This window comes from Lagenorhynchus albirostris, chromosome 11 (genome assembly GCF_949774975.1).
Source record: "Lagenorhynchus albirostris chromosome 11, mLagAlb1.1, whole genome shotgun sequence".
In the NCBI taxonomy this organism is placed as follows: domain Eukaryota; kingdom Metazoa; phylum Chordata; class Mammalia; order Artiodactyla; family Delphinidae; genus Lagenorhynchus; species Lagenorhynchus albirostris.
In genome coordinates this window covers 11,948,456-11,967,060 of record NC_083105.1, presented here as the reverse complement: position 1 = coordinate 11,967,060, position 18,605 = coordinate 11,948,456, and the positions used below count along the sequence as shown (strand labels likewise).

The following is an 18,605-nucleotide window of genomic DNA, read 5'->3' as shown; positions in this document are numbered from 1 at the left end:
TCCAAAGAGGTGAGTATAACGGGAAATATTTCACTGTTAATTGAATTTAATAAGAAGAGGAGTTTTAAAGTGTATGGGGATATTCCCTTCTGTTTATTTACATGACTATTTATAAAGGATTGAGGAAGAAAACAAAGAAACGGCCTCTGACATCCCAGGCTGGCCTGGTATCACAACAGGGCGATGCTGTTCTCCGGTTGGATGTAGAGACTCTCAGAGAACACCAACCTCAGACCACGGTACCCTGAGAGCATGAGGAAATGAGACAGCAAACACCCATCACTGTGCTGCCCCCAACACAACACTCCCTCCCTTGGCTGGAAAGCATGACTGTCCTTCTGTACCGATTAGACCTTTCTCCTCACGCCGTCTCCCCTCTCCATAGATGGATTTACTGAGACACCTTCAGTGTGAACTGCCCCCCATTCTCTGCAGCACCCATCTACAGAGGCCCCATTTCCTTAGAGCCTCCCCCAAATGACCTGACCTAAGCCCCAATCCTAGAATCTTTCTTTCCAACGCCTTCTTTCTGCGATGCCCAGGGTTCTCCCTCAGAAAGAGTAACAGACAGCTTGTCCACTACGGGAGTGTGCCTGAGGCTGCAGGCGCTGACAGTGTGGGTGGAGAGGATACACACAGGCAGGCCGCCAGGGGTAAGGTTGCCTAAAGCAAGTTCCTTTCGCTTTCCAAGCTGCCCTTGCTCTGCTCACTCCCCGGCTGGTCCCTTTCCCGCTCCTGTGCTTTGTTCTCAGACTTGATCTTAACAACACAGTGTTCCTGTGTCCTTGGATGCTTTCCTGCCCACCTGCTCTCCTGCAGTTCCACTTCCTCCAAAGCCACTCGCCTCCCCCCTCGACCCTTCTGCCTCTCGTCTCAGGGCCTGGACATCAGGTATGTGTTGCTGGGCCCCTCTGCGGTGAGCGGTGACCATATGACCCAGTCCTGGCGAACAAGGCACAGAAGAACTCAGCAGAGGGGGGCCTGGAGGCTCCCTGCTGTAAGGGACAGGTGGGAGAGGAGAGCTGGCTCGTCCCCTGCCTCCTTCTCTGCCTCGAAGCTGCACGAGCCCGGGAGCCAGGGCAGCCAGTTGAAATCTTGAAACACAGGGACCAGGAGGCAAGGAGGGGGCGGAGGAGGGCTCGGGCAGAAAGGCTGGATCCTGGATGACTCCAAACACCTGTAAACGGGGCTGCGCCCTCGACCTCCTCCTTCGGTCCTTCTCTGCCGCTCTCGGCCTGGCCCGGACCCTCGTGTGCAGCCCCAGCTGGGTGTGCATGCTGGACGGTGCTCCCTCCTGCTGGATTACTCTACGTGGCGTCCTCCTCCGTTAGCCTCTGGTCGATAACTTTCCGGAATAGTTGTTGGTGGGAGAAGCCTGTCCCCCACCCAACTGCATAGCCAGACATGCCCTCCCCTCCCTGGAAGCCGACAGAGATTCTCACCAAGCACCTCCCTGCATGTAGCTACAGGGCATCCTGCTTGGTCAGGGAAAGGAGGGGTTAAGACAGGATCAAGTTCAGAGTCCTTAGCCCAGCCTCCAGGCCCTCCTACTGCTCTAGTTCCGGTCTTCTCACCACTTCCTGCTTCCCTGGGCCTGGTCCAGGTGCCTGGAGGACTCCCAGCTGCCTGGCCTCGGATTCCCCCCCAGCCTCCGGGCGTTTGCTCGGACTGTTCCTCCCCCTGCAATGCCTTTCCCCACCTGCTTCACCAGGTGAAATGTTACTGTTCTTGGAGGCCCAGCGCCAAATCCTCCTGCCGCTGCTTCCTTCCCCCAATTCCTCCACCGACTCCCCGGGAATGTTGTACTTTCCTGGTTGTGGTTCTATTATTGTGGAGTTTCTTCAGCTCTGAGCACCCCTCAGGGGCCCTGTCTATTCTCTGCTGCACCTTCTGCTTCAGGGCCTCCAGGGTACCCTCTGCCCTCCCGGGCACAGCCTGGCTAAAATACGAGGTGTGGGACCTGTTAGGGGGACATGAAACTACCAGCCTCTCGATGACACAGCACAACCCCTGTTTCACCTGCAGTCGAGTAATTCCATTTGTTTTCCTAGTCTGTCTCCACGAAAAGCTCTTTCGGATAGGTAGTGCTGTCACATTTCTGAACATTTCTGTTTACCGGCATCCCTTGCTTTCCAAAAGATCATCCTCGGCCAGTAAACTTTGATTAAAGTTTACTTTAATCATCCGCATCTATGACATCTTGGTTTGCTAAAGGTTTCGTAGAAACACTCTATGTTCAGGTAGCAGGAAACACCTGTATTTCCTCATGTCTCCTTACTCCAGCCATCATGATATATATATATATATATATATCATGATGGCTGGAGTAAGGACACATGATATATATATATATTTTAATAAATATATTTATTTATTTTTGGCTGACACGGGCTTTCTCTAGTTGCGGAGAGCAGGAGGCTACTCTTCATTGTGGTGCACGGGCTTCTCATTGCGGTGGCTTCTCTTGTTGTGGAGCATGGGCTCCGGGGCGCATGGGCTTCAGGAGTTGCAGCACACGGTCTCAGTAGTTGTGGCTCACGGGCTCTAGAGCGCAGGCTCAGTAGTTGTGGTGCACGGGCTTAGTTGCTCTGCGGCATGTGGGATCTTCCCGGACCAGGGCTCGAACCCGTGTCCCCTGCATTGGCAGGCGGATTCTCAACCACTGCGCCACCAGGGAAGTCCCAAGCATGTTTTATTTTTAATGTTTAATTGGAATAAAATATACAAAACATAAAATTTACCATTTAAACATTTTTAAGTGTACCGTTCAATGGCATTAGGTGCATTCACATTGTTGTGCAAACAGCATAACCATCGAAATCGCAGAACGTTTTACGTCTGGCAAAACTGAAACTCTGTACTCATTAAACTCTAACTCCCCTTCCCCCCTCCCACAGCCCCTGGCAACCAGCATTTTACTTTCTGTCTCTATGAATTTGACTTCTCTAGGTGCCTCATAGAAGCAGAATCATATGGTGCTTATCTTTTTGCGACTGACTTATTTCACTTAGCATAATGTCCTCAAATTTCATCATGTTATAGCACATGTCCGAATGTCCTTTTTTAATGTCAGCACTATTCCATTGTAGGTATACACCACATTTTTCTTATCGTATCATACACTGATGGAAGCTCGGGTGGCTTCACCTTTGGGCTATTGTGAATAATGTTGCTATGAACAGGAATGTACCAATATGTCTTCTAGACTCTGCTTTCAATTAGTTTTGGTCTATAGCCGGAAGTGGAATGGCCGATCACGTGGTAATTCTACATTTAAGTTTCTGAGGCACCGTCATACTCATACTGTTTTCCACAGCGGCTAGATGCTGTTATTTTTAAGGCCATATTTTAGCACAACAGTGAGACCAGACCAGGATCTCCCTGGTTGCCTGACTGCCAGGAGGATAGAGGTTGGTGGTGCCGCGTGGCACATGCCCCAGGATGTCTGGTGGTGTGGCTCTCACAGCCCCGCCTCCATCACAGCCCCGCCTCCACGCTCACACGCCACTCCTCGCCCCTCCTGTTTTGGGATCTGCTGAACGTGAGGCTATTTCCTCTCTCCAGGTAAAGGTTGTCTGCAAAGTACTTAGTGTTGACACTTAGCAGAGTGCCTTTCAACTTCAAACGTCTAATCCAAATCAATTACTCAATTACCTGTATTAAATTAGAATCCAAACTCTGTTGTGAACTCTGAGAATGTGTCCAATTCTCTTAAACATTATACTGTCGGCTGAAAAAAAGGCACAACGTGAGAGCTGTGAGTTAAGTTTCATCCGGGGCGAAATGAGGACTGCAGCCCAGGAGACAGCGTTTCAGAGAGCTCTGAGAAACTGCTCCAAAGAGGCGGGGGGAAGGTCAGCATATATGTGATTTTGGTGAAGGGGGAGTACATGCAATCGAGCACGTATTTTTTGCAGAAGGTTTCTGCTAGTCACGAGCCGCATATGTCACCATGAAGGATTTTAGTGCTTTTCTAGATATGAGGAGATGCAAGGATTGGGCTCATAAAATCTCCTGAAAATATCTAACTATCTGAGGACCTGTTCTGCCAGTTTTTCCCAGAGCACAGAGGGCCTCGTTCCTGATCTCCACACTGAACTCCTTTCAGGGGTGTTGATGGTCAGCGGCTGCAGCGGCTCAGGATTTAAACCTTGTAGAGGCAGATGGCAGGTGCCCATGGCGGGAGCCAATTTGTAGCTGACACCACGTATGTTAAAACGAAACACACTTGTCTTGATTTCAACATAAAAATATTAAAAGAGCGGGCTTGATTTTTTTTTTTTTTTTTGCGGTACGCGGGCCTCTCACTGTTGTGGCCTCTCCCGTTGCGGAGCACAGGCTCCGGAGGCGCAGGCTCAGCGGCCATGGCTCACGGGGCCAGCCGCTCCGCGGCATGTGGGATCTTCCCGGACCGGGGCACGAACCCGTGTCCCCTGCATCGGCAGGCGAACTCTCAACCACTGCACCACCAGGGAAGCCCAAGTGGGCTTCATTTTATTGGTCCTCTTTATACTTAGTTCTAAACCTTCCAGAGGCTGACAGCTGTGAACCCCCTCAGGGCCCAATTTTCCCACCCGAGGAAAGACCAGTAGGATTGTCCAGATGATGCTGGCGGCCTGGCAGCCAGTGGCCGAGACCAGTTCCCCTGAGGTCACCAGATGCTGTCTGCGTGGAGTGTGATCCCCTGTGCTCTGCGCCTGGTGCCCGTCTCCGCCAGCCACTCGGAGGACCCAAAAGCCCCCATGGTCACATGCTCAGTCTGAAGCTCCCTGTCCACTCTCACGGTCCGTATAAAAAAATGACAATGGGCAGGTGGGTCGCGGTTCCGGACACACACCTCCTGCCGTCCAGCATGTGGGAGCCATTCGCACCTCCCCCCGGGTATGGAGAGATTGGCTGGGCAGGGCTCCTGGGGGCCGTGGCCCTGTGCCTCTGGCTCTGACCTTTCCAGGCTCCACCAGGTGACGCTGGTGACGTCTGCCAGGCACCTTCCTAAGCAATTTTCTGGTTACTTCCTCCCTGAGTTGGCGTCGCCATCACCGTGGGCTGAAATTGCTGTGGACCAAAGCTTTTAGCCGAGGCCTCGACCCTGGAGCTGTAGCCATCCTGGGGGACTTCTCTTGTGATGTTGGGGGTCACACTGAGGCCGATTTTATAGTCACTAGATCTTCAGGGTCTCCACATGGGGTGGTCTCAGCTTATGACCCTGGAGTGAAGAGATGCTTAATCCTCACCTCGGTCTGAGTCTACAGCCCCCGTCTAGCGGCTCTTGCCATGAGCCTGTCTTTATGGAGGTCACTAATGTTCGGCGACCATTCTGCCTTGAGGACATTTATGCCAACCTGGCTACAGCTCACGTGGATGTTTAATCCAGTTCTGCATCTCACAGTGGTTTTGTTTGGCTAAAGTCATGCTAGTGAAAGGGAAAAGAATCCGGAGGAAGGAAGTTTACAGAAAACAATGACAAAAAATAACATTAAGCAAGGAGCAGTGTTTGCAAGTGTCAAATGTCAACCTCGGTTTGAGTCTTTGGCCCTCCCCTGATTTGGTGGAAGAAAGTTCCAGCCTCTCCCCTCCCCTCGGATTCCTTATCTGCAAAATCACATTATATACCTGGCATATGTTACAGGTGATTGTAAGACCAGACTTACAGTGTGTGTGGTCCTCATGGGATAACACCCATCACTCCTCTGTCCCTCCCTCAAAAGCTGGGAGGAGCTGGTCACGATGCCCCAGGGACATTTCCTAGGACGAAGCAGCCCTGATAGAAGGCCCACTCCAGCCACTTCTGCTTGGGGCAAAGCAGAAAAGTCCACCAGCAGTCCAGCTGCACCACTTACAGGCTGTGGGACCTTTTCTTCTCCATTTCTTTCCCTGTAAAATGGAGCCAATACTTCTTAGAGCTAATGGGAGATTAAACAGGAACTGTGTGGATGGTACCAGCACAGCACCTGACACACACACTCAGCCCTCCATCCACGGTGGCTCTTTGCTCAGGAACCAAACAGAAAACAGGACTGGCTTTCTGTTGTAGACTTTCCTGAGTTGCCAGGTCACTGGCCTTCCTGTAAAAGTCTTCCGTTTGGAGAGGAGAGATCTGTTGTCAAATGCAAATAAGCCAGGGGAGAAAAGAGCATGGTGCTCTCAGCCCTTCCCACAAAATTTGCCTCCATCCAAATGGCCTTGACCACCAAGGCTGGGCCTCCTCGTGTGGGTCACTAGGACCCAGAGGCACTGGTGCTGTTCCTGTCATCAGGGCCACGTCTAGAGACTTGATCGAAAGGAGCAGGGGGGTCGTGGCCAGAGTGGCTGAGGGGTGAACTTAGGCCCCTCTCTAGGGTACCATGGGAGCAGAGCAGGGCACAGTGGACTCTGCAGGGGAGGGTCCTGGAGGGCTTCTCAGAGGAGGTGATGCCAGATTTAGGCTTTGGAAGATGAGCATGATTTTTCAAGTTGGTAGGAGCAGGTGTCCCTGACGGAAGTTCCTGGGTGAGCAAATGCCTAGAACCCGTGTGGGCGTGGCACACAGCGGCAGCCATATACCCAGTACGCAGTGAGCATCTGGTACGTCCTGGCACCGTATCGAGTGCTGGAGGCGTGAAGGTAGATAAGGCAGGCAGGCTGGCGAGTGTGGGCAGGTGCAGAGGGCAGAGGGAGCGTGGAAGAAGCCCATGGTGTGGGGGAAGTGATTTGCCAAGGGCCTCACAGTCTGTTGGTGGAAGGTCTTCCTTCAAGGAGCCCGAGGCAAGATGTGCTGAGCCCAGTAGGACCTGGAATGTCAGGGCTGGACTTGTTTCTCTATGGGGGTCAGCATCAGGGTGAGAATAGCCCAGGGGGAGGCCTAGTGGGCAGTGTGTGTTTGACCTGAGTGACTTAGCGGTGAGGGCTTTCACTTTCCTTTTTGCTTCTCCAGGTATATCTGGGCCCAGCGAGTGCGTGTGGTTATTGCAGAGACGCACAGCTAGTGACTGCATCCGCATAGCTGAGAACAACTGGATCTTGTTCACACTCGGCCAGAGGAAGATTCCTGGGTAAGCAGGGGCGTGTAGGATCCCCACCCACCTCCCCATCCTCAGGACAACTGTCTGAGAAAAGTATGACTGTCACTGACTTACAGAAGAAGGGAGATCAAAGCTCAGAGAGATGAGGTCATGGGCCCGAGGTGGCAGGTGAAGCAGGGGCAGAGCCTGGATTTGAAGGCAGGTTTGTCTGACAGCTTCCTCCCGCCCCCTGGGCCCCTAAACAGTGCAGAGGGAGGGCGACACCTGCTCAGGTGAGCTCAGCTCGAAATGCAGACTCCCGAGACATGAGTGGTGACCCCAGGAGCAAGGTGGGTGTTGGGGGTTACTCGGTCCTTCGGGAAATTTGGAGGAAGCAGAGTGGGTGGAGGAGGGTATGAATGTCAGAACCTCTCCTCCTGTGGCCTGGCCACCTTGAAGCAGCCCCTGGGGCGCTGTGGTGACGCTGAAGGGGCTCAAGGATTTATTTGGAGATACAAGGAATCAAGGTTTGTTCACCCACCCTGTCTCTGTGCACCTGCTCAGTACCAGGCCCTGGGGAGATACTGAGGCCTGAGGGGGGGGGGCCAGGAGACCAAGCAAGGGGATGCAGGGCTTTGTCTTCAGGTGCTCACCGGGCCCACTGCTCAAGATGCGGGTGATGGGTGGCCCTGTGAGGGGAAGATGGCCCCGCTGAGGAAGTGGGATGACCTGGCTGCAGAGACCTGCACTGTGTTTGCTGTTGTGCAATCTTGAGATGAAAAGTCAAACTGTACACCTGTGTCAAAGAAAATAATCAATAAAAAATGTTTAATAGGAGTAGAAAAGGGTTTTCTTTGAACTAACTGAGGCCTCTAGCCCAGAAGACAGCCTCTCAGATAACTGTGAGACACCGCTCTGGAGAAGCGTGGCTTTCAGCACAGGTTTACGTCTTGTCAAAACAAAGACCGTCAGACGAGTCAGGGATAGTTTTCTTCAAGGTTTCACAAAATACAGAACAGCATGTACACAGCGAGTCAGTATGGCCTTGGTACCTAGGAAGGAAATCCTAACATGGAAGGAACACTGCACTGGCTTCCCAGGAAGGGAGGCATTTCATCTTTATTTTTAACGGGGACATTCTTTACTTCTGGTCAATGCGCCATCTTCTTTAATAACTAAAATCGATGTATGGTGTATGTTTGATAGGCCAAAAACAAATGTTTTAGTTAGCATAAAGTCAATTAAACTCATGTAAAAGCCAGAATCACCTCCCTATATCTCAATATGTGAACATTCTTTTATCACATGTGACTGTAACGGGGGGGTGGGGGGGTGGGTAGGGCGTGAGCTTAGATCTATGCGTTTATACAGGCAGAGACACACCTAGAAACTTTTGGGTTATTAAAATCACATCCCCACCCCTGACATATCTGTGTCACAAGGTCTGCTGTTGGCCTCCACTCTGCCTACTGAGAGCTCTGTGACCCTGGGCAAGTCACCTCCCCTGGAATTGTTTGTTCGTATCTCTTACCCATTTTTTAAAAACTGGTTTCAGCCTTTTCCTGTGGACTTGTAGGCTCTCTGTGTGTTGGGGATATTGACTTTGTCTACTGTAAGTATTGCAAACAGTGCCTGCTGGTCTCTGATTGTTTTCTGACCTGGTTTACGGTGTCCTTTACAATTTTTAATTCTCAAGAGGTCAAATAGATCAGAAGTTCTTTTATAGCTTGTGGGATTTCTGTGTGAATTAGAAAGGTTTCCATAAATCAACATTATTTTCAATGTTTCTTTTAGTACCTTTGTAGTTTTTCCTTTCTGGTTAAATCAGATCCCTTTGGGATTAAATCCTTCATTGATTAGAAGCTTTTTTGTTTTTGTTTTTGTTTGTTTGTTTTGTTTTGTTTTGTTTTTGTTTTTTTTGTTTTGAGAAGCTTTTTGTTTCTCCTCCACCTCTTCCTCTTTCTATTCCCCCTTCCCCCTCCCTTTTTTTCTAATTTCACGCGGGTAGAACTGGGGTTGTGCTGTGTCATGGAGAAGCTGGTTGTTTCAAATCCCAGGAATGGTCCCACACCTCCTATTTTAGCCAGGCTGTGCCCGGGAGGGCGGAGGGTGCCCCGGAGGCCCTAGAGCAGAAGGTGCAGCAGAGAATAGACAGGGCCCCTGAGGGGTGTTCAGACCTGAGGAAACTCCACACAAATAGAACCAGGACCAGGAAAGTGCGACATTCCAGGAGATCCTGAAGAGGAATTGGGGGAAGGAAGCAGCGGCAGGAGGATTTGGCGCTGGGCCTCCAAGAACAGGTAACCTTTCACCTGGTAAAGCAGGTGGGGAAAGGCATTGCAGGGGGAGGAACAGTCCGAGCAAACGCCCGGAGGCTGGGGGGGAATCCGAGGCCAGGCAGCTGGGAGTCCTCCAGGCACCTGGACCAGGCCCAGGGAAGCAGGGAGTGGTGAGAAGACCGGAACTAGAGCAGTAGGAGGGCCTGGAGGCTGGGCTAAGGACTCTGAACTTGATCCTGTCTTAACCCCTCCTTTCCCTGACCAAGCAGGATGCCCTGCAGCTACATGCAGGGAGGTGCTTGGTGAGAATCTCTGTCGGCTTCCAGGGAGGGGAGGGCATGTCTGGCTATGCAGTTGGGTGGGAGGCTTCTCCCACCAACAACTATTCCGGAAAGTTATCGACCAGAGGCTAACGGAGGAGGACGCCACGTAGAGTAATCCAGCAGGAGGGAGCACCGTCCAGCATGCACACCCAGCTGGGGCTGCACACGAGGGTCAGGGCCAGGCCGAGAGCGGCAGAGAAGGACCGAAGGAGGAGGTCGAGGGCGCAGCCCCGTTTACAGGTGTTTGGAGTCATCCAGGATCCAGCCTTTCTGCCCGAGCCCTCCTCCGCCCCCTCCTTGCCTCCTGGTCCCTGTGTTTCAAGATTTCAACTGGCTGCCCTGGCTCCCGGGCTCGTGCAGCTTCGAGGCAGAGAAGGAGGCAGGGGACGAGCCAGCTCTCCTCTCCCACCTGTCCCTTACAGCAGGGAGCCTCCAGGCCCCCCTCTGCTGAGTTCTTCTGTGCCTTGTTCGCCAGGACTGGGTCATATGGTCACCGCTCACCGCAGAGGGGCCCAGCAACACATACCTGATGTCCAGGCCCTGAGACGAGAGGCAGAAGGGTCGAGGGGGGAGGCGAGTGGCTTTGGAGGAAGTGGAACTGCAGGAGAGCAGGTGGGCAGGAAAGCATCCAAGGACACAGGAACACTGTGTTGTTAGGATCAAGTCTGAGAACAAAGCACAGGAGCTAGAAAGGGACCAGCCGGGGAGTGAGCAGAGCAAGGGCGGCTTGGAGAGCGAAAGGAACCTGCTTTAGGCAACCTTACCCCTGGCGGCCTGCCTGTGTGTATCCTCTCCACCCACACTGTCAGCGCCTGCAGCCTCAGGCACACTCCCGTAGTGGACAAGCTGTCTGTTACTCTTCCTGAGGGAGAACCCTGGGCATCGCAGAAAGAAGGCGTTGGAAAGAAAGATTCTAGGATTGGGGCTTAGGTCAGGTCATTTGGGGGAGGCTCTAAGGAAATGGGGCCTCTGTAGATGGGTGCTGCAGAGAATGGGGGGCAGTTCACACTGAAGGTGTCTCAGTAAATCCATCTATGGAGAGGGGAGACGGCGTGAGGAGAAAGGTCTAATCGGTACAGAAGGACAGTCATGCTTTCCAGCCAAGGGAGGGAGTGTTGTGTTGGGGGCAGCACAGTGATGGGTGTTTGCTGTCTCATTTCCTCATGCTCTCAGGGTACCGTGGTCTGAGGTTGGTGTTCTCTGAGAGTCTCTACATCCAACCGGAGAACAGCATCGCCCTGTTGTGATACCAGGCCAGCCTGGGATGTCAGAGGCCGTTTCTTTGTTTTCTTCCTCAATCCTTTATAAATAGTCATGTAAATAAACAGAAGGGAATATCCCCATACACTTTAAAACTCCTCTTCTTATTAAATTCAATTAACAGTGAAATATTTCCCGTTATACTCACCTCTTTGGAGCATAGCTACCTTTTTTGACCTTTATATCTCCCTCTTTGGACACGCTTTATCTAAACTCTTCTCATTTGAATATTATTATGAACTCATGGCCTTTCACAGACTCAACCTGGCCTAAAAACATGATCATAGTAATCATTATCTATTATTATTATTATTATTATACGTGGGTGCCCCTTCTAAACACTGCTCTGAACATCTTCGAGAGCATCCTTGCCTTTGGAGTAGCAGGTATGCCGGCCCGTGGAATTCACTTCCCCTGCAAGGAGTCTTGCTTCCCTTGAGTGGACAGAAGCCCATGGGTGCCTATGTGGGTGGGCAAGATGCGGCTGGAAAATGTATCTGTTTAAGGTGACAGTTCACTCTGATATTCTGCTTGAACCCCTGTTCTTATCCCTACTTTTCTGAGAGAGCTTGGTTTCATCAACACGAACGTGTCTCCTATACTGACCGTTGTCACATCAGGACACATCAGGCTCATTTCTTATTGGCACTTGATCCAACTGCTTCCATCATCCTTAAGGTGGTGGTGCCTGAAACCAACCCATTCTTGTGGCTTACTTACTAAAGTGACTTCTGCTTTCTTAAAGTTAAAAAAATACAAAGTAATAAGTGCATATGGTTAAAACAAACCAATTCATACAGAAGGCTCTGCTCATTACCTCCCAAGGAAAATCTTTTTCTTTAGACAGTTAATCAATCTCTCTAAATGATATTATTACATTGGGAGAGAGAGTAGTGTGAGTGTGTGCTCTGGAGACAGGAACCTGGACTTGAATTCCTGCCCTAGCGCAAGCTGGGTGCTTTGAGTAAATTACTTAACCTCTCTGAGCTTCAGTTTCCTTGCTTACAGGGTCGTTGTGAGAACTAAAAGTGAGTGAAGGCATACCAGGCACTTAGAATGGTGCCTGGTACAAAGTGGGGAGTCATCAACCACAATAGCTAATAGATATTAGGGATTGTCTTTTTCTTTTTCTTGATTTTAAAATTTTGATATTATTTATTTACTTTACCAGGAAAGATAATGATTTCATTCATTTTCCTACTTTTTCTTATATCCCTCCCTACCTTCTCCTAGTATCATTATATCACTAGTTTTATATCCTCTAATAGAAAACTTTGTAGTTGTAAGCACTTTATTTACACCTTCATTTCTTAGGCCCTCAAATGGAGCCAGTACTTCTTTTTTTTTTTTTTTGCAGTACGCGGGCCTCTCACTGTTGTGGCCTTTCCTGTTGCGCCGGACGCACAGGCTCAGCGGCCAGGGCTCACGGGCCTAGCCGCTCCGCGGCATGTGGGATCTTCCCGGACCGGGGCACGAACCCGTGTCCCCTGCATCGGCAGGCGGACTCTCAACCACCGCGCCACCAGGGAAGCCCGAGCCTGTACTTCTTGACTCCCCACTTTGAAAAATGAAGTATTAATCCTCCCCCTCCCTTCAGTGACTTCACCTCCCAACTTCTAGCAGTGTAATTTAATTTTTATATTGGTTAACAAGTACATTTACTTCTCATATTTAAAGTGTTTTATTTTAAAAGATAAAAATTATTTTATAATGACTATAAATGAAATACAAACTTAAAAATTTTTTGAATCACTGTATTTTACACCTATCAATTATTTAATATTGTATATGAGCTGTACTTCAATTTGAAAAAGTCTCCAAAATAATCAAAATTGGAAAGCCAGGACTTGCACATAAATGAATTTACTTTAGATTTTTTAAAAAAAATCAGAAGGTTTACATTTTTGTGATGTTTTAAATACTGTTTTCTTTTTTTTTCTTTTTTTCCTTTAACATCTTTTTTGGAGTATAATTGATTTACAATGTTGTGTTAATTTCTGCTGTATAACAAAGTGAATCAGCTATATGCATAGTATATCCCTATATCCCCTCCCACTAGGCCCCGCCCCACGCTCAAACGTCACCCCCCCTACTTCCCGACCCACCCTAAACCCCGCCCCTGCCTAAGTTCCACCCCTGCCTAAACTCCGCCCCCATAGCCAAGACTTTTTTTCCTTTCCTCTATTAGATTAGGGTCCTGTTTTACCTTGTTGATTCATTGTTGATGATTCTTTTATATTTTTATTTTTCCTAATAAAGCTTTTATTTTTCTAATTTTATTCTTTATACTTTGTTATTGTTCTCTCCTTTGGCCTTGTTTCCCCCGCCCCCTTTTTTTTTTCTTTTTTCTGTTGTGGTTTTATTTTACCTTGTTGCAGTTGTTTCAATTATAGTTTTATTTTTCCTAATGTATTTTTTATCTTTCTATTTTTATTTTGTTTTTGATTCTTTGACATTGTACTACTCCTTTCTTCTTTTCTTTTCTTTCTTTTTTTTTTACCACACCGCAAAGCTTGTGAGATCTTGGTTCCCAGGCCGGAGGTCGGGTCTGAGCTCCTGTGGTGGGACCTCCGAGTACAAACTGCTGGACTAACAGAGAATCTCAGACCCCAGGGAATATTAATCGGAGTGAGGCCTCCCTGAGGTCCTCATCTCAGCAACAAGACCTGGGCTCTATCCAACTGCCTGCAAAGTTAGTGCTGTGGGTTCCCTCCATGTAAGCCCTGGGTTCCTTTCTCCCTCAGTGAAGCAGGAAAAAGAAAAAGATGTCATTAATTATTTCCGGGAGAGAGTGAGCAGGGAAAAACTGCAACACTTGCTCACTGAAGACGAAGGCTGGAAGAGATTTGTGGCCGAGGCTGATTTGCCCAGGTAACCTGCAGGGATGCAGCAGAAATGTCACCCACAGCCCCATGCCCCAGGCTCGTTTCCTCCTGGCAGACACACCTCTTCCAGGCAGGATCCTGTGGTTGGGGTCGAGGATGTTCCTTCTCAAGTTTCCGTGGGGAATGTTTCCTCCTTGTCATTTGCTGGCAGTGAACAGCCTCAGGTTGAGAAGAGATGAAACCTGCAAGGAAGGGGCATGTTACGACCTTGGACAAGTTACTGAACTACTCTCTGCCTTAGTTTCTTCATCTGTTCAATTTTATTGTGAGGAAATTGAGAAAATGTATGCAAAGTGCTTAGCATGATGGCTGACACATAGTAGGTGCTCAATTAATATTAACTTTTAAAAAGCTTGTTGGGAAGAGATGGGGCCAAAGAGCCTTTTTCCTAGAGATGAGGCCCAAGCAGGACTCTATTTAGGACAAGTCAGAAAATCCTGACACCATCAATTTGTGTTCCCGGGGATTCTGGCTGGAGCCCTTTTAATCTCCATCTTAGGAAGTGTACCAACACTGCAGGATCCTGCTGGCCCGTAAGGCAGAGAGGCTGGAGTGGAATTGCATGGAGCTGGGTTGGATCCTGACTCTACCCCTGCCCAGCTCTGGGACTCTGAGCTTAAGAGTTGGAGTCTCAGATTTGTCATGTGTCCAGTGGGAATAGCAATTCAATCTGATGGTCTTAGAGTGAACTGCAGGGTCAGAGGCGGGGAACCAAGTGCAATCATCTCGTCTAAAGGCCCAGGGAGGCCTGGACCAGGGTCAGACCCAGGGGTCAGGATGGAGCAGAGGGGTCCAGGTTGGAGGACTAGTAGGAAGGCTTGGGCAGCAGAGCCAGGACTAGAGTGAGGCGAGTGGGTCCCTAGGACACAAAACTGAAGGGGCTGTGACCCTAGCAGAGGTCCTGTGAGTGGGAGAGGGGACATTTCTTCCCTCCCTGACTCGATCCCCTCGTGCTGAGCATAGAGGGCCCTGGGTGACTGTGTCCTCCACACCCTGCCTGGGACCTGGGGTTCTCCATTGCCATCTGGGACCCTCTTCCAATCTATGTAGAGTAGCCCTGACCAGTGGGAAGGCCGTGTGGCTTAGTGAGACCTCCAGCATCACCATGAGTGGCTGCCGATTTTGTGTCATCTGAGGGATTCTGACGAGACTTCACAAGTCCCCACCAAAGAGGAAAAGTCTTCCTCCACCAGCTCGTGCGAATGCAGGTCTCTCCAGGCTTAGCAGTTCATGTGGATGTTTCCTAAAGTCTCTTGAATCTTTGAGAGGTTCCATAAAGTCGCACATGGCCTTGGTGTGCAGGCATGTGAAGTTGTCACCAGCTAAGGTATGAGTTAGGCTGGTGACCCCTGAGAGGTCGGGGGTGCTGGGCGATGGGTCAGGAATCAGTGAGGCGGGCTGGAGAGTCCAAGGGGAACGAGGGTTAATAGCATATCACCTGCTTCCCAGTCAACTGGGGCAGCAGAGGGACCTAGTGACCTTCAGCTGGGAAGGCCAAGGGCATCAGGCTTGGAAGACAGCAGATGCCAGGCAAAATGATCGTTAAGGTCACTTTTATCTCTGAGTTTGGGTTTTGTTTTTTTTTAATTCTAAGTACGCAGAGCTAGCCGTTCCTCAAAGTCTGAGGCACGGTCCCCAGGACTGTCCTTACATTTGACCCCAATGGCAAATTTGGGAGATCCCCAAAGCTACCATCAGGTGTGAGAATTCTCTAGAAGGAGGCACAGAACTCCCTGAAAACTGTCACGATCCCAGTTATGGTTTATTACAGGGAAGGATGCCGGTTCCCATCAGCCACAGGGCAGAGTCTGGGCGGGTTTCACACAGGAAGCTTCCATTGTCCTCAGGACATGTCCCTGTCCTGGATTCAGTGTGTGGCAGGGCACACGGAGCACTGCCCACCAGGGACGTTCACGCTGTTTAAAGAAATATATTCTGACTCTTGTTAAAACGATAAGGGAGAGTCTCTTCAGGACTATCGTGATAGGCGTGAGGACCATCGCAGCAGAGGAGACAGATGGGCGCACGTCCGAACACAGCAAAGATGAGTGCGGATTGGTAGCCAATGATCAGAGTGAGGGGCGTGGGTTGGAAAATCACTGAGAGGAGACATCGAGGGCAGGGGGGTTCTTGTTGAAATTTGCTGACAGGATTCTTGCTAAAAGCAAGTAAAGGGCGTATGCATCAAAGGTGGGAGATGAGTTTGATCAGATATCAAACATGATAAGATCTAAACAGTGGGAAGGCTTCTCACTAAACTGACTTGGACGAAGTTTTGCTGGGACTGGGCAATACAGGCCGTCAAGAACAGGACACAGGGGCGGAGGTTGAGGCCTATTGGAGAAGAGGGCTCAGAAGAGCCTGACTGAAACTTGACCGAGGAGTGAACCTTTTTCAACAGGACCCTCAGCGTATGGAGTTTTATTTGGGCTCAGTCACTTGCTGCCCGCCCAGCTGAGCGGTTGTCTCCTGCCCTCCCGGAGGTCAGACTAATGCCCTAGTGTCCAGCTCCTCCAGAGGTCAGATGTGATACCACGTGACCCAGAGGCCCCATCACATGTCACCCTGTTAGCCTGTCCAGTGACTAAAGGCCCAGGCAGACGAGGACACTCCTATCAGCCAGAATATTCTAGGGGCTCAGGGACCACTTCCCAGTAGCCAAGGGCAAAGAGCAGGTTGACTCCTCACTACACACTAAGGTTCTCTGAATGAAGGTTTTTCTGCTCCAATCCCACTTCTCTGTGCTTCTCTGTGGAGTTCCCACTCTGCCTACTCTTTGGAAGTGATTGTGTTGACCTGCCTCTGAGGCGTCTTTATCAAATCCCTATCTTAAGAGTGTCCTTGTCCACAGATGAATGGATAAAGAAGATGTGGCACATATACACAATGGAATATTACTCAGCCATGAAAAGAAACAAAATTGAGTTATTTGTAGTGAGGTGGATGGACCTAGAGACTGTCATACAGAGTGAAATAAGTCAGAAAGAGAAAAACAAATACCGTATGCTAACACATATTTATGGAATCTAAAAAAAAAAAAAGGTTCTGATGAACCTAGGGGCAGGACAGGAATAAAGACGCAGACGTAGAGAATGGACTTGAGGATACGGGGAGTGGGAAGGGTAAGTGGGGATGAAGTGAGAGAGTGGCATGGACATATATACACTACCAAATGTAAAATAGATAGCTAGTGGGAAGCAACCGCATAGCACAGGGAGATCAGCTCGGTGCTTTGTGACGACCTAGAGGGGTGGGACAGGGAGGGTTGAAGGAAGATGCAAGAGGGAGGGGATATGGGGATATACGTACGCATATAGCTGATTCACTTTGTTATACAGCAGAAACTAACACAACACTGTAAAGCAATTATACTTCAATAAAAATGTTAAAAAAAATTTTAAATAAAGATAAGGATAGAAAGAAAAAAAGAGAGTCTCCTAAGATGACCTTTTTTTATTTATTCCATGATTGAATAAGTATACGGAGCACCTACAAGGTACAAAACATGTTTAATGTTGAAAAAAAATTTACATTTGTAAAATTCTTTTCTATTTGATTTATAATAAAATCTCTATAATTTATGTAGGATAGATCTTGTTGAGCCTATTTTATGGACGAGCAATCTATCTTTCTAATCCCTTGACCTTCATTGTTACAGAGAAGAGGCAGATACACTACGTGAATATCTGAATGAGCTGAAAACAGACTTGGCCATGGGCGATCAAGACACAGTCATAGAAGACCAGCTGGACAGGGAGAGATTTTTGGAGGCGTATCCTCGGATGAAGGAGGAGCTGGAGGAGGGCATAACAAAGCTCTATGCTCTCGCAGAGAAGGCTGACAAGCTCCACAGGGACTGCACCATCTCCCATGTGGCAGCCCACTCTGCTGGAACTGTGTCTGGTGTCCTGACCATCCTTGGTCTGTCTCTGGCACCCGTGACCATGGGGGCCAGTCTGGCACTCTTAGCCACTGGGTTAGGGCTGGGAGCAGCGGCTGCTGTGACCGATGTATCCACCACCATCGTGGAACGTGTAAGCACGTTGGCATTAGAAACCGAAGCCAGTCGCTATACGTCAACGGCCGACAGCAAAGAGGAGGTGTTTGAGGGGGTTGTATCTAACAGCACAGCCCAGTTTACTTCCTCTGTAGAGAAAGTCTTCCAAGCCATGCAAGGCATTGAGAACAACGTCCGTGCTATCAAGGTGGCCAAAGGCAACCCTGGTTTAGCAGCCAGTGCTAAGCGCTTCACGACCACTGGGCAAGTCTCAGCGAAACGTGGCAAACAGGTGCAGAAAGCCTTCGGAGGCACGGCTCTGGCAATGACCCAAAAGGCCCGGATTCAGGGTGTGGCCAGTGCAGGTCTCTCCCTTCTGATGGAAGTGGCCTTCCTGGTGAAAGAGGCAAAGCACTTGCATGAGGGGGCAAAGACGGAGCCGGCTGAAAGGCTGAGGCAGAAGGCTCGGGAGCTGGAGAAGAAGTTGGAGGAGCTCACCGACATCTATGAGCGTCTGCAGTAGGGCTGGACTCCACCCCCCCACCCCCCGAGCTGTGCAGGGACCAGGGACACGTGCAGGGCCAAGGTGCGGAGGCACCTTGTTAGAGGGAAAAAGAGAGTGAGATAAAAAGATAAAAGTGGGGAAGCGGGGCTGTTCTCTCTGACTCTTGTTTTGGTCTGTTGGCTGGACTATGCTATTTTCCTAGCGGAAGAGAAATCCTTAAACCCTCTTGTATTCAAACCCTGTAATTTTCATCCCTAAATTCTCCCTCTTGGCTCGAGTTGAGTTACAAAACTTCAAGTACTCCTGTTCAAAAATTATTTCAAAAAATCCCAGAATAAATGTCACCTTTTGTGTTCATCTCTCTAGATCAATTTCC

General features: G+C 49.6%; 1 protein-coding gene across 1 annotated transcript; it reads left to right on the top strand.

Annotated features, from left to right (window-relative positions):
- Positions 1-675: 675 nt before the first annotated feature.
- LOC132528660 (apolipoprotein L2-like) lies at positions 676-18,586 on the top strand. The gene is made up of 4 exons (XM_060164636.1): positions 676-891; positions 6,914-7,031; positions 16,579-16,647; positions 17,386-18,586. The coding sequence occupies exons 3-4, from the start codon at positions 16,583-16,585 to the stop codon at positions 18,245-18,247; spliced, it is 927 nt and encodes a 308-aa protein (XP_060020619.1). The 5' UTR covers positions 676-891; positions 6,914-7,031; positions 16,579-16,582; the 3' UTR covers positions 18,248-18,586.
- The last annotated feature ends 19 nt before the right edge of the window (positions 18,587-18,605 follow it).